The sequence below is a fragment of the Dasypus novemcinctus genome, chromosome 20 (genome assembly GCF_030445035.2).
Source record: "Dasypus novemcinctus isolate mDasNov1 chromosome 20, mDasNov1.1.hap2, whole genome shotgun sequence".
Taxonomy (NCBI): domain Eukaryota; kingdom Metazoa; phylum Chordata; class Mammalia; order Cingulata; family Dasypodidae; genus Dasypus; species Dasypus novemcinctus.
Genome location: NC_080692.1, coordinates 5243327 through 5260920, shown reverse-complemented (window position 1 = coordinate 5260920; position 17594 = coordinate 5243327). Strand labels below are relative to the sequence as shown.

General features: G+C 37.3%; 1 protein-coding gene and 1 non-coding gene across 2 annotated transcripts in view; one reads left to right on the top strand and one right to left on the bottom strand.

Annotated features, from left to right (window-relative positions):
• The window catches only part of HSPA14 (heat shock protein family A (Hsp70) member 14), a 46563-nt gene that overhangs the window by 13404 nt on the left and 15565 nt on the right, over window positions 1–17594 (top strand). Inside the window, exons 9-10 of the mRNA XM_004450989.5 lie at window positions 771–926; window positions 3023–3125. Of these exons, the coding sequence (XP_004451046.1) occupies window positions 771–926; window positions 3023–3125 (259 nt within the window). The remainder of the gene's footprint in view (window positions 1–770; window positions 927–3022; window positions 3126–17594) is intronic.
• LOC111762466 (U6 spliceosomal RNA) lies at window positions 4641–4746 on the bottom strand. Its single transcript, XR_002795571.1, has one exon. It is a non-coding gene; the product is annotated as a U6 spliceosomal RNA (small nuclear RNA).

Here is a 17594-nt window from a genome sequence, read left to right as displayed (position 1 = left end):
AAATGTTACATTTTGGACATCACACTCCCAAAAAACAAAGTATTTTCACTAGTTTGCACTGATTGGTTAAAAAATAAGTCTTGAAAAAGTGGTTATTTCTCAATTATTTAATAAAGACCTGTACTGCTTTTTATCATGAAAGTGTTATTTGGGGGAGCAGATGTGGTTCAAGCAGTTGAGCGCCTGCTTCGCACGTGGGAGGTCCCAGGTTCAGTTCCCAGTGCCTTCTAAAAACAAAAAACAAACAAGCAAATGAAAAAACCAGCTCAGGGGAGCTGATGTGGCTCAGTAGTTGAGTGCTGGCTTCCCACATTTAAGGTCCTGGGTTCAATTTCCAGCCCTAGTACCTCAAAAAAAAACATGTTGTTTGAGCAAAGCCATTGATGACTACTTTGCAATCCATGTCATTAAACAATAATTGGGCTGAAATTATAAGATGTGAGACTTTGACCCAGTTAGGTAAATCTCCTTCAACCTCTCTTTGTCTCACCTGCAAAGATGGCATTTATTCTGTTTATTCAAAACTATAGTCTATTCATTATGGCCTCATATTGCAGTATTTTGAAGTCTTAAGTAAACTCTGGTTATTCCTTTTTCTTAAGTCTTCTTTAACTGCAGAGTTTTCTTAGGAAATTTTAGAGAGAGTAGAAGTCAGATAAAATTGGGCATATACTATTGATTCAGGAATTTATTTATTGTTGTCCTAATAGGAATTACCCAAACTCTATGATCAAGTAATTTTTAAACTTCAAAGAATGTTTTTAATTTAGATCCTTCAAGCATGATGTGAGAGGAAATGCCCGTGCCATGATGAAATTGATGAACAGTGCTGAGGTCGCAAAGCATGCCTTGTCAACCTTGGGAAGTGCCAATTGTTTCCTTGACTCATTGTATGAAGGTCAAGATTTTGATTGCAATGTGTCCAGGTAAAATTGAAGTTGAAAAAACATAAAAAAACAAAAACAAAAAAACTTGTTCAGGAAATTCGTATTGAGGTTGAATTTCTCATGTTGGGTTTTTTTTTTTCATTCATTGTTTGAGATTTTATAAGTAAAGCCTTCCATAAAAGGTTTTATTTTGGGACCCAATTTTTGTCAGACTAAATGGCGTGTCCAAAGTAATTACATCAGTTGTGATTGCTTGCCCTGTTATTTTGCAGCTACAAATAGCAGTATGTAAAAAAGGCATCCTAGATCTTTTAAAGAAAGGTGAGGTGAGATTTCAAAGTTTCAGATTTTCAGATTTCTCTGACTAATTTGCAGTCCCACTGAGTGTTTTGTTTACCTTAAATTTGATATGGGGCCTGCATAGGTTTCCCTGATTGTTTGTTAGAACTTAGTATTTAATACTGTTTGGCAGGCTGTATTCTGAGTACTTTATATGTCTTAACTCATTGACACCTCATAACTACACTCTGAGGTAGATAGTTTTATTATCTTTGTTTTACACAGGGGGAAGCTGAAACACAGGCAGATTTCATTACTTGCCCAGGGTCACCCAGTAAGAAGTGGTAGACCTAGGATTCAGACCGAGGCAGTCGGACTCCAAAATTCCACTATCCTGATGATTTACATCTGTCGTGCTATTGTTTGCTCCATCATCTGTTGTCAGTATTTTAAATTGTAGTCGCTTTTATCGTTAGTAAGCACAGATTTAGTGTGCATGAAATTGTTTTTAATATCCATATCTTTTACACAATCCAAAACATTGGCTACGACTAATTATACCTTTACCCAGAAAGTCCAAAGAGAGAATGTAGCACTGTTATTTTGTATTGCATATTATTAATGATAATAATAGCTACTATTAGTTAACACTATTTAAGTCTCTCTCACCAGCCTAACACGTGACTTGGAAATGTAGTAAAAATTTCCAGAATTACAGCATTATATTATTTTTAGGATTCTGTACTGACTATACTTGGCTAAAGTATCTTCTCATCTGACCCTTGTAGTTTGCCATCCTCATGTGCCCTGGTCTTTCCTGAAGACTCTAGACCTGCTCTGACTAATACAGTACACAGTAGCCACCTGTGGCTATTTAAATTTAAATTAATTAAAATTATGTAAAAAATTCACTTCCTCATTAGCACTAGCCAAAGCTGAAGTGCTCAACAGTCACCTGTGGCTTGTGGTTGACAGCGGTTCTGTTGCAACAGCACTGCTCCTGATCTTTTGGGAGAGATTGAAAGCTATAACCAGAAAGATAAAAAGGTGTTTAATTTACCAATCTGTGTGTAAAATATCTGTATTTCTTTTCTATTTCCAGAATTATTAGCATAGCACTTAATTTGTAACCAGGTACTCACTATATGTTTGTTTATTAATTTCAGTAATTCAAAAGGAGATGGAACTTTGTCATTTTTCATTAAGGAAATTTTGCCTTTATAAGAAAGATTTCAACCATAAAAGGACGTTTAATTTATCACAAATAAACTTCAGATTCACTCATTTTGCCTTTATAAAGTTCAATATGAAATCAGGGAGTATATTTTTCATGAATAGAGGTATTTCTTAACATTTTATTATATGCTAGCTTTCAGGCTTCTCAGAGGGTACAAAAGGACTAAAGTTAGGTATAACAATCTCAAACTATAAAGAAATAATGAGTAGAATTACTTTTTAAAACACTTAAACATAGAAAAATGACAAAAACTCTAAATGATGATTTGGTTGGGATCAATAGATTTACTGTTGGGAATGCCATACATTGGATATGTATTAGGTTATTTTGAAAGTTTGTAAGTAGGCCATGGGCAAGATAGACTTTAACCTGAATTTGATATTAAATGTCTTCATGTTCATAGATGAATTGCTTAAACCATTTCTGCCCCCCCCCCGCCAATGATATTGCACTGCTAGATGTTTAATATGCTGTTCTGACCATAAATCAACTCTCCAAAGTGAACTGTTTCCTTAGGGCTTGCATTCCTCTTTAAAGAAAAAGGTGCCTTGTTTGATTGTCCTAATCCTTTCCTCCTCCTCTTTCTCATCTTTGTGTGTGTGTGCGTGTGTGTGTGCAGGGCAAGATTTGAACTCCTGTGTTCTTCACTTTTTAATAAATGTGTAGAAGCTATCAGAGACCTCTTAGAACAAAGTGGATTTACAACAGACGATATCAATAAGGTAATCCTCTTATATTTTTCTAAATTATTTTAGGAGTAATTGGAATTTAGGGAATAATAGCCTTTTGGTATACTGAGAGAATATTTTTATGCCTTTAAGTATTTTATGAGTTGTGTAATGAGTAAGAAAAATTGATTAAAATTTGTTTAATGACTCTTGAATTCACAGTTATGTGTGTTCCAGTATATGTTTTTTCTTTTTTTCTTTTTTAATTAAATATGTAGGTTTCTAGAGAAATCATGCAGAAAATACAGAGTTCTGTTATACTGTCCCCTTTACACATGTTTTTCCTATTATTAACACCTTGCATTAGTGTGGTGCCTTTATTACTATTGATGAAACAATATTATTATAATTATACAATTAACTGTAGACAGTAGTTTACCTTAGAGTTCATTGTAAGGTCATCTATGGCTTCTTTTAAAAAAATTATTCTAATAACATACACAATCTAAAATTTCCCCTTTTAAGCACAGTCAGATATATAATTTAGTGGTGTTAATCATGTTCACAATGTTGTTCTGCCATCAACAACATCCATTACCAAAACTTTTCTATCATACCATACAGAATCTTTGTACCAATTAAGCATTAACTCCCCATTCCCTATCCTACCCTGGCCCCTGGTAATCTGTATTCTAGTTTCTGACTCTGAAGTTGCTTCTTCTGATTCATTTCAGTGAGCTCATATAATATTTGTCCTTCGGTATTTATTACAGTCAACATGGTATCATCAAGGTTAATCAGTGTTATTGCATGTATCAGAACTTCATTCCATTTACAGCTGACTAGTGTTCTTTGAGTCCCTGCTTTCACTTCTTATGGGTATATACCTAGAAGTGGGATTACTGGGTCATCTGGTAATTCTATACTTAGCTTTCTTTTTTTATTTATTTTTTAAGTTTAATTTTTATAATATACTTAGATTACATAAATATTACATAAAAAATACAGGGGATTCCCACATGCACCGCTCCCCACATCTTCCACACTTTTCCACGTTAACAGCATCCCTCATCAGTGTGTACATTCATTGCAACTGATGAACACATTTTGGAGCACTGCCACTAAGCATGGATTATAATTTACATTACCCAATTCTGCAGGTTATGGAAAGATATATAATGGCCCGTATCAGAAATATGGAACAGGGAAACAGATGTGGCTCAAGCATTTGGGCTCCCATTTTCCACCTAGGAAGTCCAGGGTTTGATGCCCGGGGCCTCCTGTTGAGGGCAAGCTGTCCCACATGGAGTGCTGGCCCACATGGAGTGCCGGCCAATGTGGAGAGCTGCAAGATGACACAGCAAGAGACACAGAGGAGAGACAATGAGATGTGGCAGAACAGGGAGCTAAGGTGGCACAGGAGAATGATCACCTCTCCTGCTCCAGTACGTCCCAGTATCTGTTCACAGAGCCGCCTAATGAGAATACAAGCAGACACAGAAGAACACTCAGCAAATGGACACAGAGAGCAGACAGTGGGGGGGAGGGGAGAAATAAATTAATTAAAAAAAAAAAAAGGAATGCTTCACAAATTTGCGTGTCATTCTTGCTAGAGGCCTTGTTAATCTTCTCTGTATCATTCCAGTTTTAGTATATGTACTGCCAAAGTGAGCACACTTAACTTTCTAAGGAACTGCCAAACTGTTTTCCACAGTGGCTCTACCATTTTACCTTGCCACTATTTCTCTACATCCTCTCCAAAACTTGTAATTTTCCATTTTTTGAATAGTAGCCATTCTAGGGGGTGTGAAATGATATCTCATGCTTTTGATTTGCATTTCTCTGTTGTCTAATGATGTTGAGCATCTTTTCATAAACTTATTAGCCATTTGTATTCTTTGGAGAAATGTTTATTCAAATCTTTTGCCCATTTTGTAATTGGATTGTTTGTCCTTTTGCTGTTGAGTTGTAGGAGTTTTTTTTTTTTTAAATTCTGGATCTTCAACCTTTTTTGGATATGATTTTCCAAATATTTTCTCCTTTTGAGTAGGTTGTCTTACTTTCTTTGTAAAGTCCTTCAGTGTACAAGAGTTTAATTTTGATTGTTGCGTTTGCCTAATTTTTCTTTTGTTGCTTGTGCTTTTGGTGTAGACTAAGAAACCATTACCTAACATAAGGACCAATTCAAAAGGTGCTGGGAGAATTGGATAATCATTAGCCAATTCTCCCAGCACCTTTTGTTGAAGAGATAGTTCTTTCTCTACTGAGTGGATTTGGCACCTTGACAAAAATCAATTGGCTGTAAGTATGAGGGTTTATTAGTGAATTCTAAGTTTGATTCCATTGGTCTGTCCTTTTGCCTGTACCAGCTGTTTTAATTACTGTGGCTTTGTAATAAGTTTTGAAATCAGAAAATGTGAGTCTTCCAACTTCATTCCTTTTGAAGATGGCTTTGACTATTCGGGACCCCTTACCCTCCCGTTTCTGCAAAGAAAGCTGTTGAAATTTTCATTGGGATTGCATTGAATCTGTAAATTGCTTTGGTAAATTTGAAATCTTAACAATGTTTAGTCTTCTACCCACCATATAGAATGTCTTCTTTCATTTCTTTTAGCAATGTTTTAAGTTTTCTGTGTATAAGTCCTTTACATCCTTGGTTACATTTATTACTGAATATTTGATAATCTTAGTTGCTATTGTAAATGAATTTTTTTCTTGATTTTCTCTTCACATTATTCATTACTTAGAATATGGTTTTTGCATGTTGTTATGGTAGCTTTGTGTTGTGGGTTTTTCAAGATTTTGTATATATAGGACTGGGTCATCTGCAAATACAGAGACTCTTACTTCTTCCTTTCCACTTTGGATGCTTTTTATTTCCTTCTCTTGCCTGATTGCTCTGGTTAGAATTTCTAGTACAATGTTAAATAACACTGGTGACAGTGGGCATCCTTGTCTCGTTCGTGATCTTAAAGGGAAAGCTTTCAGCCTTTCACTGTTGAGTATGATGTTAGCTGTGGGTTTTCCATATATGTCCTTTGTTGTATTGAGGAAGTTTCCTTCTCATGTTCTAAGTGTTTTTATCAAAACGAGTGCTGGATTTTGTCAGATGCTTTTACTGCATCAACTGAGATGATCATGTGTTTTTTTCTTTCATTCTATTAATGTGGTGTATTGCACTAATTCATTTCTTTAAGATAACTTGCCATAGTAAAATTATTGGGTCAAAGAGTATAAGGCTATTTTTATCTCAAATCACTTTCTAAAAGAGTTGAATTTATTTATTTATTTATTTAAGTTTTTTTTTTTTAAAGATTTATTTATTTATTTAATTTCCCCCCCTCCCCTGGTTCTCTGTTCTTGGTGTCTATTTGCTGCGTCTTGTTTCTTTGTCTGCTTCTGTTGTCATCAGCAGCACGGGAAGTGTGGGCGGCGCCATTCCTGGGCAGGCTGCACTTTCTTTTCACGCTGGGCGGCTTTCCTCACGGGCGCACTCCTTGCGCGTGGGGCTCCCCCACGCGGGGGACACCCTTGCGTGGCACGGCATTCCCTGCGCGCATGAGCACTGCGCATGGGCCAGCTCCACACGGGTCAAGGAGGCCCGGGGTTTGAACCGCGGACCTCCCATGTGGTAGACGGATGCTCTAACCACTGGGCCAAGTCCGTTTCCCGAGTTGAATTTATTGATATAATTAGAATATGAACTATTTGCTGCAGTTATTTTGGAAGGCATGTAATTTGCCATTTAATTTTGGTCCTTTTAGGGAGGATAGTAGTTCACAGCCAGAACTTTACTTTGTTAATTTATTTATTAACTTTAACCAATTGGTCTGTTGCTCTGATTTCTTCAGATGCTTCTAAGTTTATAAATCCCATCTTTGTTTATGTGTGTGACAGATATTTAATACCATTTTCTTTTAATATATCTATAGTTTGAAAGGTTTTGTATTTTATGTATTTTGATGTATGTATATAAAGGAAATCTTTTTTTTTTTTTTTTTTTTTTCAATTTAGTTCCTCAAATTTTTTTGTACTCTTAACTATTCCAGGCAATGTGCTAGATGCTTGGAGGGGAGTGGATCCTAAAGAATAAAGCATATAGCACAGTGATCCCAGCACCGTGGTGGGAAGGGTGTGGGCTTGGAGACAGGCCCACCTGAGTTGGAAGCTTTATAATGGTCATTGCCGGACTAGGCATTTTACTTAATTCTGAGAAGGTGATAATACTCATCTTTTAAGTAAGCGTTATAAATGTAACTTATTCTATGGGGTTTTTTTAAGGATTAAATATCTTTTGTTGCATGGTATGTGGCATATTAGGGTGACCAGTTAATGTGTATTTCCTCCCTTCATTAAGTGATCATAGGTTCCTGACATTTAGATACCACAAATAGTATAACTCCCAGTTGCTTGAATTGAGGCCAAGCATATTCTTAGGATGAAGAATGTTGCTAAAGAGTCCCTCTCCAGGTACTCCCAAGGCTTTTGGAAAGCTGAAAGTAAAAAGTTGTCTCTTCAGCATGTTTGCCTTGCTACAGCAACCAACAAGCCACAGATCTCAGTGGTTTTCTCTAGTAAACAGGTTTTTCTCACTTCTATTACATACAGGCAGTTCACGGGGACTACAGGTCTGTCGCTGTGGCTCTTTTCTCACTTGCTTTCTGAGACCCAGGCCAAAGGAGCACCTATCTGGGACACGCAGGTCTCATGGCAGAGGGAAAGAGGGTGTGCGTCAGTGCATGCTGCTCAGAAAGCTTTTGCTTAGATGTGCCCCTGGCTCTGTTCACCTTCAGTTGACGAAAGGTGGACAGGCAGGCCTGACGGGGCAGGGAGACAGACTCCACCTGCAGCCAGGCATTTGGTCATGGCAGTGGGTAAATGACCGGATCTTGACAGGCAGTCAAGCTGACTCTTCACAAAAGTGCCACATGGTAGATAAGGAAACTAAGGTTTCCAAAAAGCTTAAGTAATTTACTTAAAAGTCATAATTCTGGCATGTGAGTAAATGGTAGAACTAGGATTGGAACTCAGGCAGTCTACTGTTCGCCTTTCTACGTTCTGTGTCTGGAGGTCGAGTGTTAGGAGCATTTGGTTTTTCCTGAACGAGTCCTCTATCTGCTTGAGGAGGACTGGTGGTCTCTCCCCCTCAGGAGCAGGAAGCTTGAAGCAGCTTTCCCTGGCTTCCCTGCTCTCAGCACTGTCTCCCTGCTGCTCCCTGCTGCCCCTGCTGGCCTTTCACCCAAGTTCCATAACTGCTTAAACCCCTCCTCAGCGGGTAGGTCAGTGGGAGCCACTGTCTGGGTTGGGCCAGGGAATTGGGGTCCACTCACTCGGGGGGTATATTTTCACCTAGTTATCTTGTTTCCAGTTCTGGGCTGACTCTGACTTTCAGGGATGCTTGGTGCTTCCAAGTCCTGAACCCCCTGGAGTTCTAGGAGTCAGACAACTTGGCTTCTCCTTGCTTATCTCAAACTTCCTCTGCTTTGCTATTGTCTCTCCCCTTTCTGGCATTCATATTTTCTTGAAATCTCATACTTAGAATCTTTCCTCCCATTTATTTTGCCCTTATACATTTACATCTTCTTAAAACCCTTTACTGACAGTTCATAATGTGATTAATCCCCTCATTTTAACCAAGCTTCCAGATGTTTCAGTTACTGCTTAAATAGCTGCTTAGTATTCAGGTGCATTGTTTGTAAAACCAGTTCCTTATGCTGGATATGTTTGCTTTTTTTGGTGCGAGGAAAAGTCATATTTGTGGCTTTATGAGCATCACTAATTTCCTTAGAATAAAATTTAGAAGTAAAATCCCAAATTTTAAGACTTAATATGTGTTATCAAGTTGCTCTCCAAATAAACAGTTTATTGTCTGAGTAGATGCAAGCCTTTATTATTAACATTGCAGTTTTGATGTGTTTTTATTCACAATTATTTTTTCAGAGAGCTTTAGAATTGTTATTTCAACTACTTTTGTAAAATCCCACTGTAATTTTGAAATCTGTAAAATAATTTGGGATGATATACTTTTACAGTATTTAATCTTCGTAACTACAAAGTTATGTTTTTCTCTGCTCAAATATTCTTTAAGTGTTTTCTTAATATATACCATTAGATTATTGCTAATGTATGCAATGGGATACATTTGCTATTGTGAATGAGATGTTTTTCATATCTTAATTTTCTAATTTGTTTTTGCTGAGAAATATTCTTCTTGATTTTACAAGTCGCTACTGTGGGAGCTCTTTGAATTAATGGTTTTATTTTATTTAAGATTTATCTTATTTATTTCTCCTCTCTCCACCCCCTTGTTTGTGCTTATTGTCTGCTGTGCCCATTCATTGTGTGTTCTCTGTGTCTCTTCGTCTTCTCATCTTCTCTTTAGGAGGCATCAGAAACCAAATTTGGGATCTCCCATGCGGGAGACAGGCACCTAATCACCTGAACCTCCTCTGTTCCTTGCTTTGCTGTGTCTCTCATTGTGCTTCTTCTTTGTGTCTATTTGTTACATCAGTTCACCATGCCAGCCCATTGGGTCAGCTTGCTGTCTTGCTTGTCCTCTCCAGGAGGCACCAGGAACTGAATCCAGGACCTCTCGTGGTATGTGGCATCCAAATGCTTGAGCCACATCCACTTCCTGTAGTGATTTTAAATGGATTCTTCTGAGTGTCCTAGGTATATAGTCTAATTAATTTACCAATTGAATCCAGTCATACCTGTGCTGTGCCAGGCATGGTTCTAGGATTCTAGATATAGTGATGAATGTAATAACAAAGTCTTTGCCTTAATATTCACTTACATTGTAGTGGGGACATCCAGGTAATATGCAAAGAAACAGATATAGAAAATAATGTCCAATTATGGAAAGTATCAAGATAAGCAAAGCAGGATAAGTGCAAAACTGGTGACAGAGCGTGTATATTTTCAGAAAGGAGTGTCAGGAGAATTCTTCTCTGAGGAGGTGGCGTTTGAGCAGAGACCTGAATGAAGTGAACCTGGTATCTGCCTGTCTCCAGGCAAAGACAGCTGCATGGTGGGTGGGTGGCATGTATGAGGAGCAGCAGCAAGGGCAGTGCAGGTGCAACAGCCTGAGCCAGGGAGCGTGGGAAGAGGAGAGCTGGGTGAGGTAGCCAGGCCTGGGTCATGGTGCTGGCTCCTCTGGCAATGTAATGGATGGACTGAGAATGCACTCCAGGAGAGAGACGTGGGCTTTGTCCTCTGTAAGGAGTGATCATTTTCTTCTTCCCTCTATTATAATGTGCACTCCACTTATTTCTGTTTTACATTTGATTGCCTTGGTCAGAATGTAAGTATTTTTGTTGCTACTGGGCCTCTTTCTTTTGCTTCTTTTATTAGGGGAATACTGTTGTCCTTTTACCAACAAATGGTATTACTGATACTTAGTTTGAAATAGATTCTCTTTATCATATTGAAATTTGGGGGCTATTCTTATATTTCTGGGATACACCCTACTTAGTTTTGAGGAATTATTTAATTTTTAAATTTTCTGTGAGAATTTATTTTTAGTTTTCACATGATTTCTGCTAAGTTAGCTGAAAGGGCTAGATGGCCCATTCATACTTCTCTTACCAAACACCTAAAAGGAGTATAATCCTATTCTTTGTTTCATTGGACAAAGAAGTGCCTTAGCTGCTTGCCTCTACTTTATTCTCTCATCCCAGGATGATGAGTTGTCATTGTGGTTGAGTCTCAAGTATCATCTTAAAAAAAATGTACATTGTCATCTTAGGGCAACAGCCCTGTCACCACACCTGGACTCAGTACTTTTCTAACATTTCTCCCCACCTCTCTCCTGTCCACAGAGCGCGGGCTGCCATTTATTACCTTGGAACATCATAAGCCTTACTTTCTCTTTCTTGTGTCTTTTTTTTTAAGGAGGTACCAGGGATCGAACCCAGGACCTCATACACGGGATGCAGATATTCAACCACTGAGCTACATCCACTCACCAATGAGAGATGGTTTTTTCAACTGTTTGTTTCTTGTTTTTAGGAGGCACTGAGAACAGAACCCGGGACTTCCATATGGGAAGCAGGTGTTCAATTACTTGAGTCACATCTGTTCCCTCTAATGTATTTTTTCTTAGAGAGTATGTGTGTTTTATTTTTTTATTTTTTGTTTTTCCTCCCCCTCCCACCCCACCCTGCTGTTTTTGCTGTCTGTGTCCATTTCCTGTGTGATCTGTATCTCTTTCTCTCTCTCTTTTTTTTTTTTTTGGTCTTCTCATTTTTCTCCTGTAGCCCTCACCGGGATTCGATCATGGGGACCTCTGATGTGGAGAGAGTTGCCCTATCACTTGGGTCATCTCAGTTCCTGGGTTCTGTTGTGCCTCGCCTTGACTCTCCCCTTCGTCTCTCTTTCGTTGTGTCATCATCTTGCTGCATGACTCACTTGCACGGGCACTGGCTCACTGCATGAGCACACTTTTTACCAGGAGGCCCCAGGGATCGAGTCCAGGTCCTCCCGTATGGTAGGGGGAAGCCCAATCACTGGACCCACATCTGCTTCCCTCTAATGTATTTTTAAATCTCATCCATTGTGTTTTTCATCCCCATAAGCTCTATTATTTTCTTTGCAGGCTTTCCAGCTGTTCTTTATGCTTACCCAGTGTCATCTTAATATTCTTTATCTCTTTATTCATATTTTCCTTCAATTCTTTGAATTGATTTAGGAGATTTATATGATAATTATTGATTAGTTGTCTTAAATCCTATATCTTGTCAGGATATTTGGTTTGTTCCTTTGCTGGGCCATCTCTTGTTTCTTAGTATGGCTTGTAATTTTTTGAGGATGTCTAGGCATCTGAATATACTGGTGAATTTACTCTTACGGTCAATTCCTCTCTCACCTAGTAGTTTTCTGGATTTTTTTGTTTTTGTTTTTTATGGTTTTTCTTTGATTTTTGGTTCAACTTATTCTACATCTTCAAAATTGCCCCAGCTTAAGTTGTCAAAATTGGACCAAGGACTCTAGTGAAGCACAGAATTTCTCCCACGTTAAATGAGTCCTAAAAGGGGTTTTTCTTCCTTCAGTTTCCTGGCTAGCCAGCAGTTGGCGGTCGTCAGTGAACCTTGCCAAAGAGGTGTTTCTTTCAACCTCTGCTGGCCTGTGTTTCTGGTCTGGCCAAAGCTGAGATTCAAAGTGGGCTCTGCTAACCGAATTCACTGAAGAGAAACCATTCTTTGCCCTTGGCCGCACCCAGCCTCTTCCCTGGGAGGAAGACCTCGGTTCCCTCCTAGTCAGCTGCAGTGGGCCAGAGGTATTATCCAGGCTACGTCCCGTAAGGGTGGGGTTTAGTAACTCACAGTAGTTGTTTTGGGTTCTTTGTCTCTCTGTCCCTCACCCTTCTGCAAGTGGCACAGTACTGTCCTGGTCTACTGACCCACAAAGCACGTCCCTTGGACAGCTTTTCACCCTTCTTCATTGTTGTGAGAAAGTTGAGCCCTGCCTACGTTACTCTGACGCCGTCATTCTAGAACTCCTCTTGTATCTTTTTTTTTAACAAATCAATTTTACTTACACATATTAATAAAGCATATACTTCATCCAAAGTGTATAATCAATGGTATTTCGTATAATCACTTTGTCATCGCAGTCATCTTTAGAGCGTTTTCATTAAGCAAATGAGAAAATTCTTCACTTCTTGACCTCTCTGTGCTTCCCCTGATGTACATAGCTCCTATTTCCAGCTGTTCTTGTACATCTTTATTTATTAAGCAGTTTTATTGAGATATGTTCATATACCATACACTATCAAAAGTGTATCATCAGTGGCTTTTAATGTAATCACAATGTTGTGCATTCATCACCACAAAAAATTTAGAACAATTTCATTGCTCCAAAAAGAAAAACTCCACACCCCTTAGCAGTCCTTCTTCAGCCCTACATAACCACTTATCCTACTTAACCTTTATATATTGATTTATATTTACATTTTATATAAATGAAATCATACAATAGTAGTTCTTTGTGTCTGGTGTCATTCATTGAGCATGACTTTTTTTATTGTCAGATGTTACCTTGTAGTGTTAATTATGCAATTTTACCCATATTTGTATTTCACATGTGGTTTTCCTATGTTATAGACTTCCATGTTACATTTTTCAGCTTTCCTTTTAGTAATATACATAACCTTAGACATTCCCTTTAAACCACTTTGATACCCACGTGATAGTACTGCTAATTACAAACATTTTGTTCAGCTTTCACCATTTCTATTCATTTCCAAAGATTAACACACATCCTTTTTTACCAGTTCTACACAAGTTAACCCTCAGTTTTCCATCATCTAACCTCATTCTATTTTCTGGTGACTCATATTCAAGTTATTAACTGCATGATATTATACAATATATTTAGTTCATAGGATCGCTGTCATACAGTATTTGTCCTTTTGGGTCTGGCTTGCTTCACTCAACATAATGTCCTCCAGGTTCATCCATGTTGCCATATGCTTTATGAGTTCATTTCTTCTTACAGTTGCATAATATTTCATCATGTGAATATACCACAATTTGTTTATCCATTCATCATTTAATGGACATCTCTGTTGCTTCCAGCTTTTGGCAGTCATGAATGATGCTGCTATGAACATCGGTGTGCAGACGTCTGTTCATGTTAACTGCTTTCAGTTCTGGGTATATACAGCAGTAGTGGTATTTTAAGGTCACAGGGCAAATCTATATTCACTTTCCTTAGGAACTGCCAAAACAGTCCTCCACACTGGATGTACCATTCTACATTCCCACCAACAGTGAATAAGTGTTTTCTCCACATCCTCTCTTACATTTGTAGTTCTCTGTCTTTTTTTAATTGTGACCATTCTGATAGGTGTGAAATGATATCTCATTGTAGTTTTGATTTGCATTTCCCTAATCATTAGTGATTTGAACATTTTTTTCATGTCTTTTTGCCTTTCATATTTCTCCTTTGGACATATGCCTATTCAAGTCTTTTCCCCATTTTTTAATCAGTTCATTTGACTTTTTGCTGAATTGTAGCATCTCTTTGTATATCATGGATATTAAACCCTTATCAGACATGTGATTTCCAAATACTTTATCCCATTTAGTCAACTGCCTTTTCACCCTTTTGACAAAGTCCTGTGAGATGTACAAGTGTTTAATTTTGAGGCGGTCCCATTTATCTATTTTTTCTTTGTTGCTCATGCTTTGGGTGTTATATCCAAGAAACCACCACCTATCACAAAGTCTTTAAGATGTTTCCCTACATTTTCTTCTAGCAGTTCTCTAGTCTTAGCTTTTCCTTGTAGGTCTTTGATCCATTTTGAGTTGATTCTTGTATAGGGAGTGAGAGGTCCTCTTTAATTCTTTTAGTTATAGATAACCAATTTCCCCAGCACCATTTGTTGAAGAAATGGTATGTCCCATTGTCATGGACTTGGTAGGTTTGTCAAAAACCTCATTGGCCATAGAGGTGAGAGTTTATTTTTGTACTTTCAGGTCTATTCCACTGATCTATGTGTCTGTTGTTAATGCTAGTCCCATGTTCTTTTGACCACTGTAGCTTTGTAATATGTTTGAAGGTCAGGCAGTAAAATTCCTCCCATGTTGCTCTTCTTTTCTAGAAACCTTTTGGCTATTTGGGTGCCCTTTTCCTTCCAAACGAATTTAGTAATTGCCTTTTCTATTTCTGTAGAGTTGGAATTTTGATTGGTATTGCATTGCATCAATAAATCAGTTTGCATAGGCTTGACTTCTTCACGTTTTTTAGTCTTCCAGTCTATAAACATAGAATGCCTTTCCATTTGTTTAAGTTTCATTATTTTCTTTTAGCATTTTTTTTGTAGTTTTCTGCATATAGGTCCTGTACTTCTTTGGTTAAATTGATTCCTAGGTATTTGAGTCCCTTTGTTGCTATTATAAATGAATTTTTTCCCCTTATTTCCTCCTCAGACTGTTCAGGACTAGTGTACAAAAATTGTACTGATTTTTACATGGTGATTTTGTATTTGCCATTTTTCTGAATTCATTTATTAGCTTAAGTAGCTTTGTTATAGACATTTCAGAATTTTCTGAATACAGGACGATGTCATCCACAAATAGAATTTCACTTCCTCTTTTCCTATTTGGGTGCCTTTAATTTTTTTTCCTTCTCTAATTGCTCTAGCTAGAACTTCTAGTACAGTGTTGAAAAACAATGGTGACAGTGGACATCCTTGTCTTCTTCCCATTCTTAGAGGGTAAGCTTTCAACCTTTCCATTGAGTACAGTGTTGACTGAAGGTTTTCTATATGTCTTTTATCAGACTGAAGTATTTTCCTTCTATTCCTATCTTTCCAAGTGTTTTTATCAAGAAAGGATGCTGGGTTTTGTCAAATGCTTTTTCTCCATTGATTGAGATGATTATGTGTTTTTTTTCCCTTCAGTTTGTTAATGAAGTGTATTACGCTGGTTGATTTTCTTATGTTGAACAAGCCTTGCATTACATAAATAAATCCCACTTGGTTGTGATATATAAGTCTTTTGGTATGCTGTTGGATTCAGTTTACAAGTATTTTGTTGAGGATTTTTACATCAAAGTTCATTAGAGAAATTGGTCTGTAATTGCCTTTTCTTGTAATGTCTTTATCTGGCTTTGGTATTAAGGTGATTCTGGCTTCATAAAATATGTTGGGTAATTTCCTTACCCCTTTAATTTTTTGGAAGAACTTAAACAGGAAAACAGGATTGCTGTTAATTCTTTTCAAAATGCTGGTGGAATTTACCTGTATAACCATTTGGTCCTGGACTTTGGTTTGTTGGGAAATTTTTTATGACAGATTTAATTTCTTTAAATATGATTGGTTTAAGTTCTTGTGTTTCTTGGTAGCATCAGTGTAGGTTGTGCGTTTCTAGGAATTTGTCCAATTTCATGTAGGTTGTCTAGTTTTTTGGCGTACAGTTTCTCCTGATATCCTCTTATGATTCTTTTTGTTTCTTTGGGGTCAGTCATAACTTCCCCTTTTTCATTTCTGATTGTAGTTATTTGCATCTTCTCTCCTTTTTTCTTTGTTAGTCCAGCTAGGGTTCTGTCAATTGTATTGATCTTCTCAAAGAACCAGCTTTTGGTTTTATGATTTTCCTTTTTTTTTTTTCCCCCCTCAATTTCATTCATTTCTACTCTGATCTTTGTTTCCTTCTGCTTGCTTTGGGATTGGTTTGCTGTTCTTTTTCTAGTTTTTCCAGTTATACAGTTAGATCTTTGATATTAGCTCTTCCTTTTTAATGCAGACATTTAGGGCTATAAATTTCCCTCTCAAGACTACCTTCACTGTAGCCTATAAGTTTTGATAAGTTGTGTTCTTATTTTCATTTGTCTCCATATATTTACTGATTTCACTTGCTATTTCTTCATTAACCCACTAATCATTTACGAGTGTGTTTGTGAATTTACCTCTTTCATGTCTATTAATGATTTCCAGTTTCATTCCATTATGATCTGAGAAGGTGCTTTGTATAATTTCAATCTTTTTATATTTATTGAAAGCTGCATGTGACCTAACAAGTGGTCTATCCTGGAAGATCTGTGGATACTTGAGAGAATGTATAACCTGCTGAGTTTGGGTACAACATTCTGTATATGTCTGTTAGGTCTAACTTGTTCATCATATTGTTCAAGTTCTCTGTTTCCTTGTTGATCTTCTGTCTTACTTTTTCTGTCTAATGATGTAAATGTGGTGTTGCTGTCTCCAACATTTTTGTAGAGGTATGTATCTTCTCCCTTAGTTTTGCTAGAGTTTGTCTCATGTATTTTGGGGTATCCTGGTTAGGTGCATAAATACTCATGACTGTTATACCTTTCTGATGGATTGTTCCTTTTATTCATGTGTAATGGCCTTCTGTATCTCATAACTTTTTTGCATTTGAAGTCTGTTTTGTCCCTATTAGTACAGCTACCCCTGCCCTTTTTTGATTACTGTTTGCATGGAGTATTGTTTTCTAACTTTTCACCTTCAACCAGTTTATATCCCTGGGTCTAAGGTGAGTGGAGTCTCTTATAAACAGCTCATGGATGGCTCATGTTTTTTAATCCATTCTCTCAGCCTGTATCTTTTGATTGGGGAGTTTATTCCATTTACATTCAATAATATTACTGTAAATGCTTTATTTACTTCCACCATTTTATTCATTGGTTTTCATATGTCATATTATTTTCACCTTTTTTCTCTTTTGGTTATCCTTTCTGCTATTCTTTCTCCTGTACTCTCCTCAAGCCTTTCTCTCCTGTTTTTTCTTTTGGACTCTAAGACTTCCTTTAATATTTCCTGCAAAAGTGGATTCTGTTTTGCAAACTCTCTTAGTTTCTATTTATTTGTGACTATTTCATACTTACCTTCATATTTGAAGGTCATTTTTCCCAGATGAAGAATTCTCAGCTGGCAATTTTCTCTTTCAGTATCCTAATATATCGTATCACTGTCTTCTCACCTTCATGGTTTCTGATGGGAAATCTACACTAAGTCTTACTAGGCATTCCATGTATGTTATGATTTATTTCTCCCTT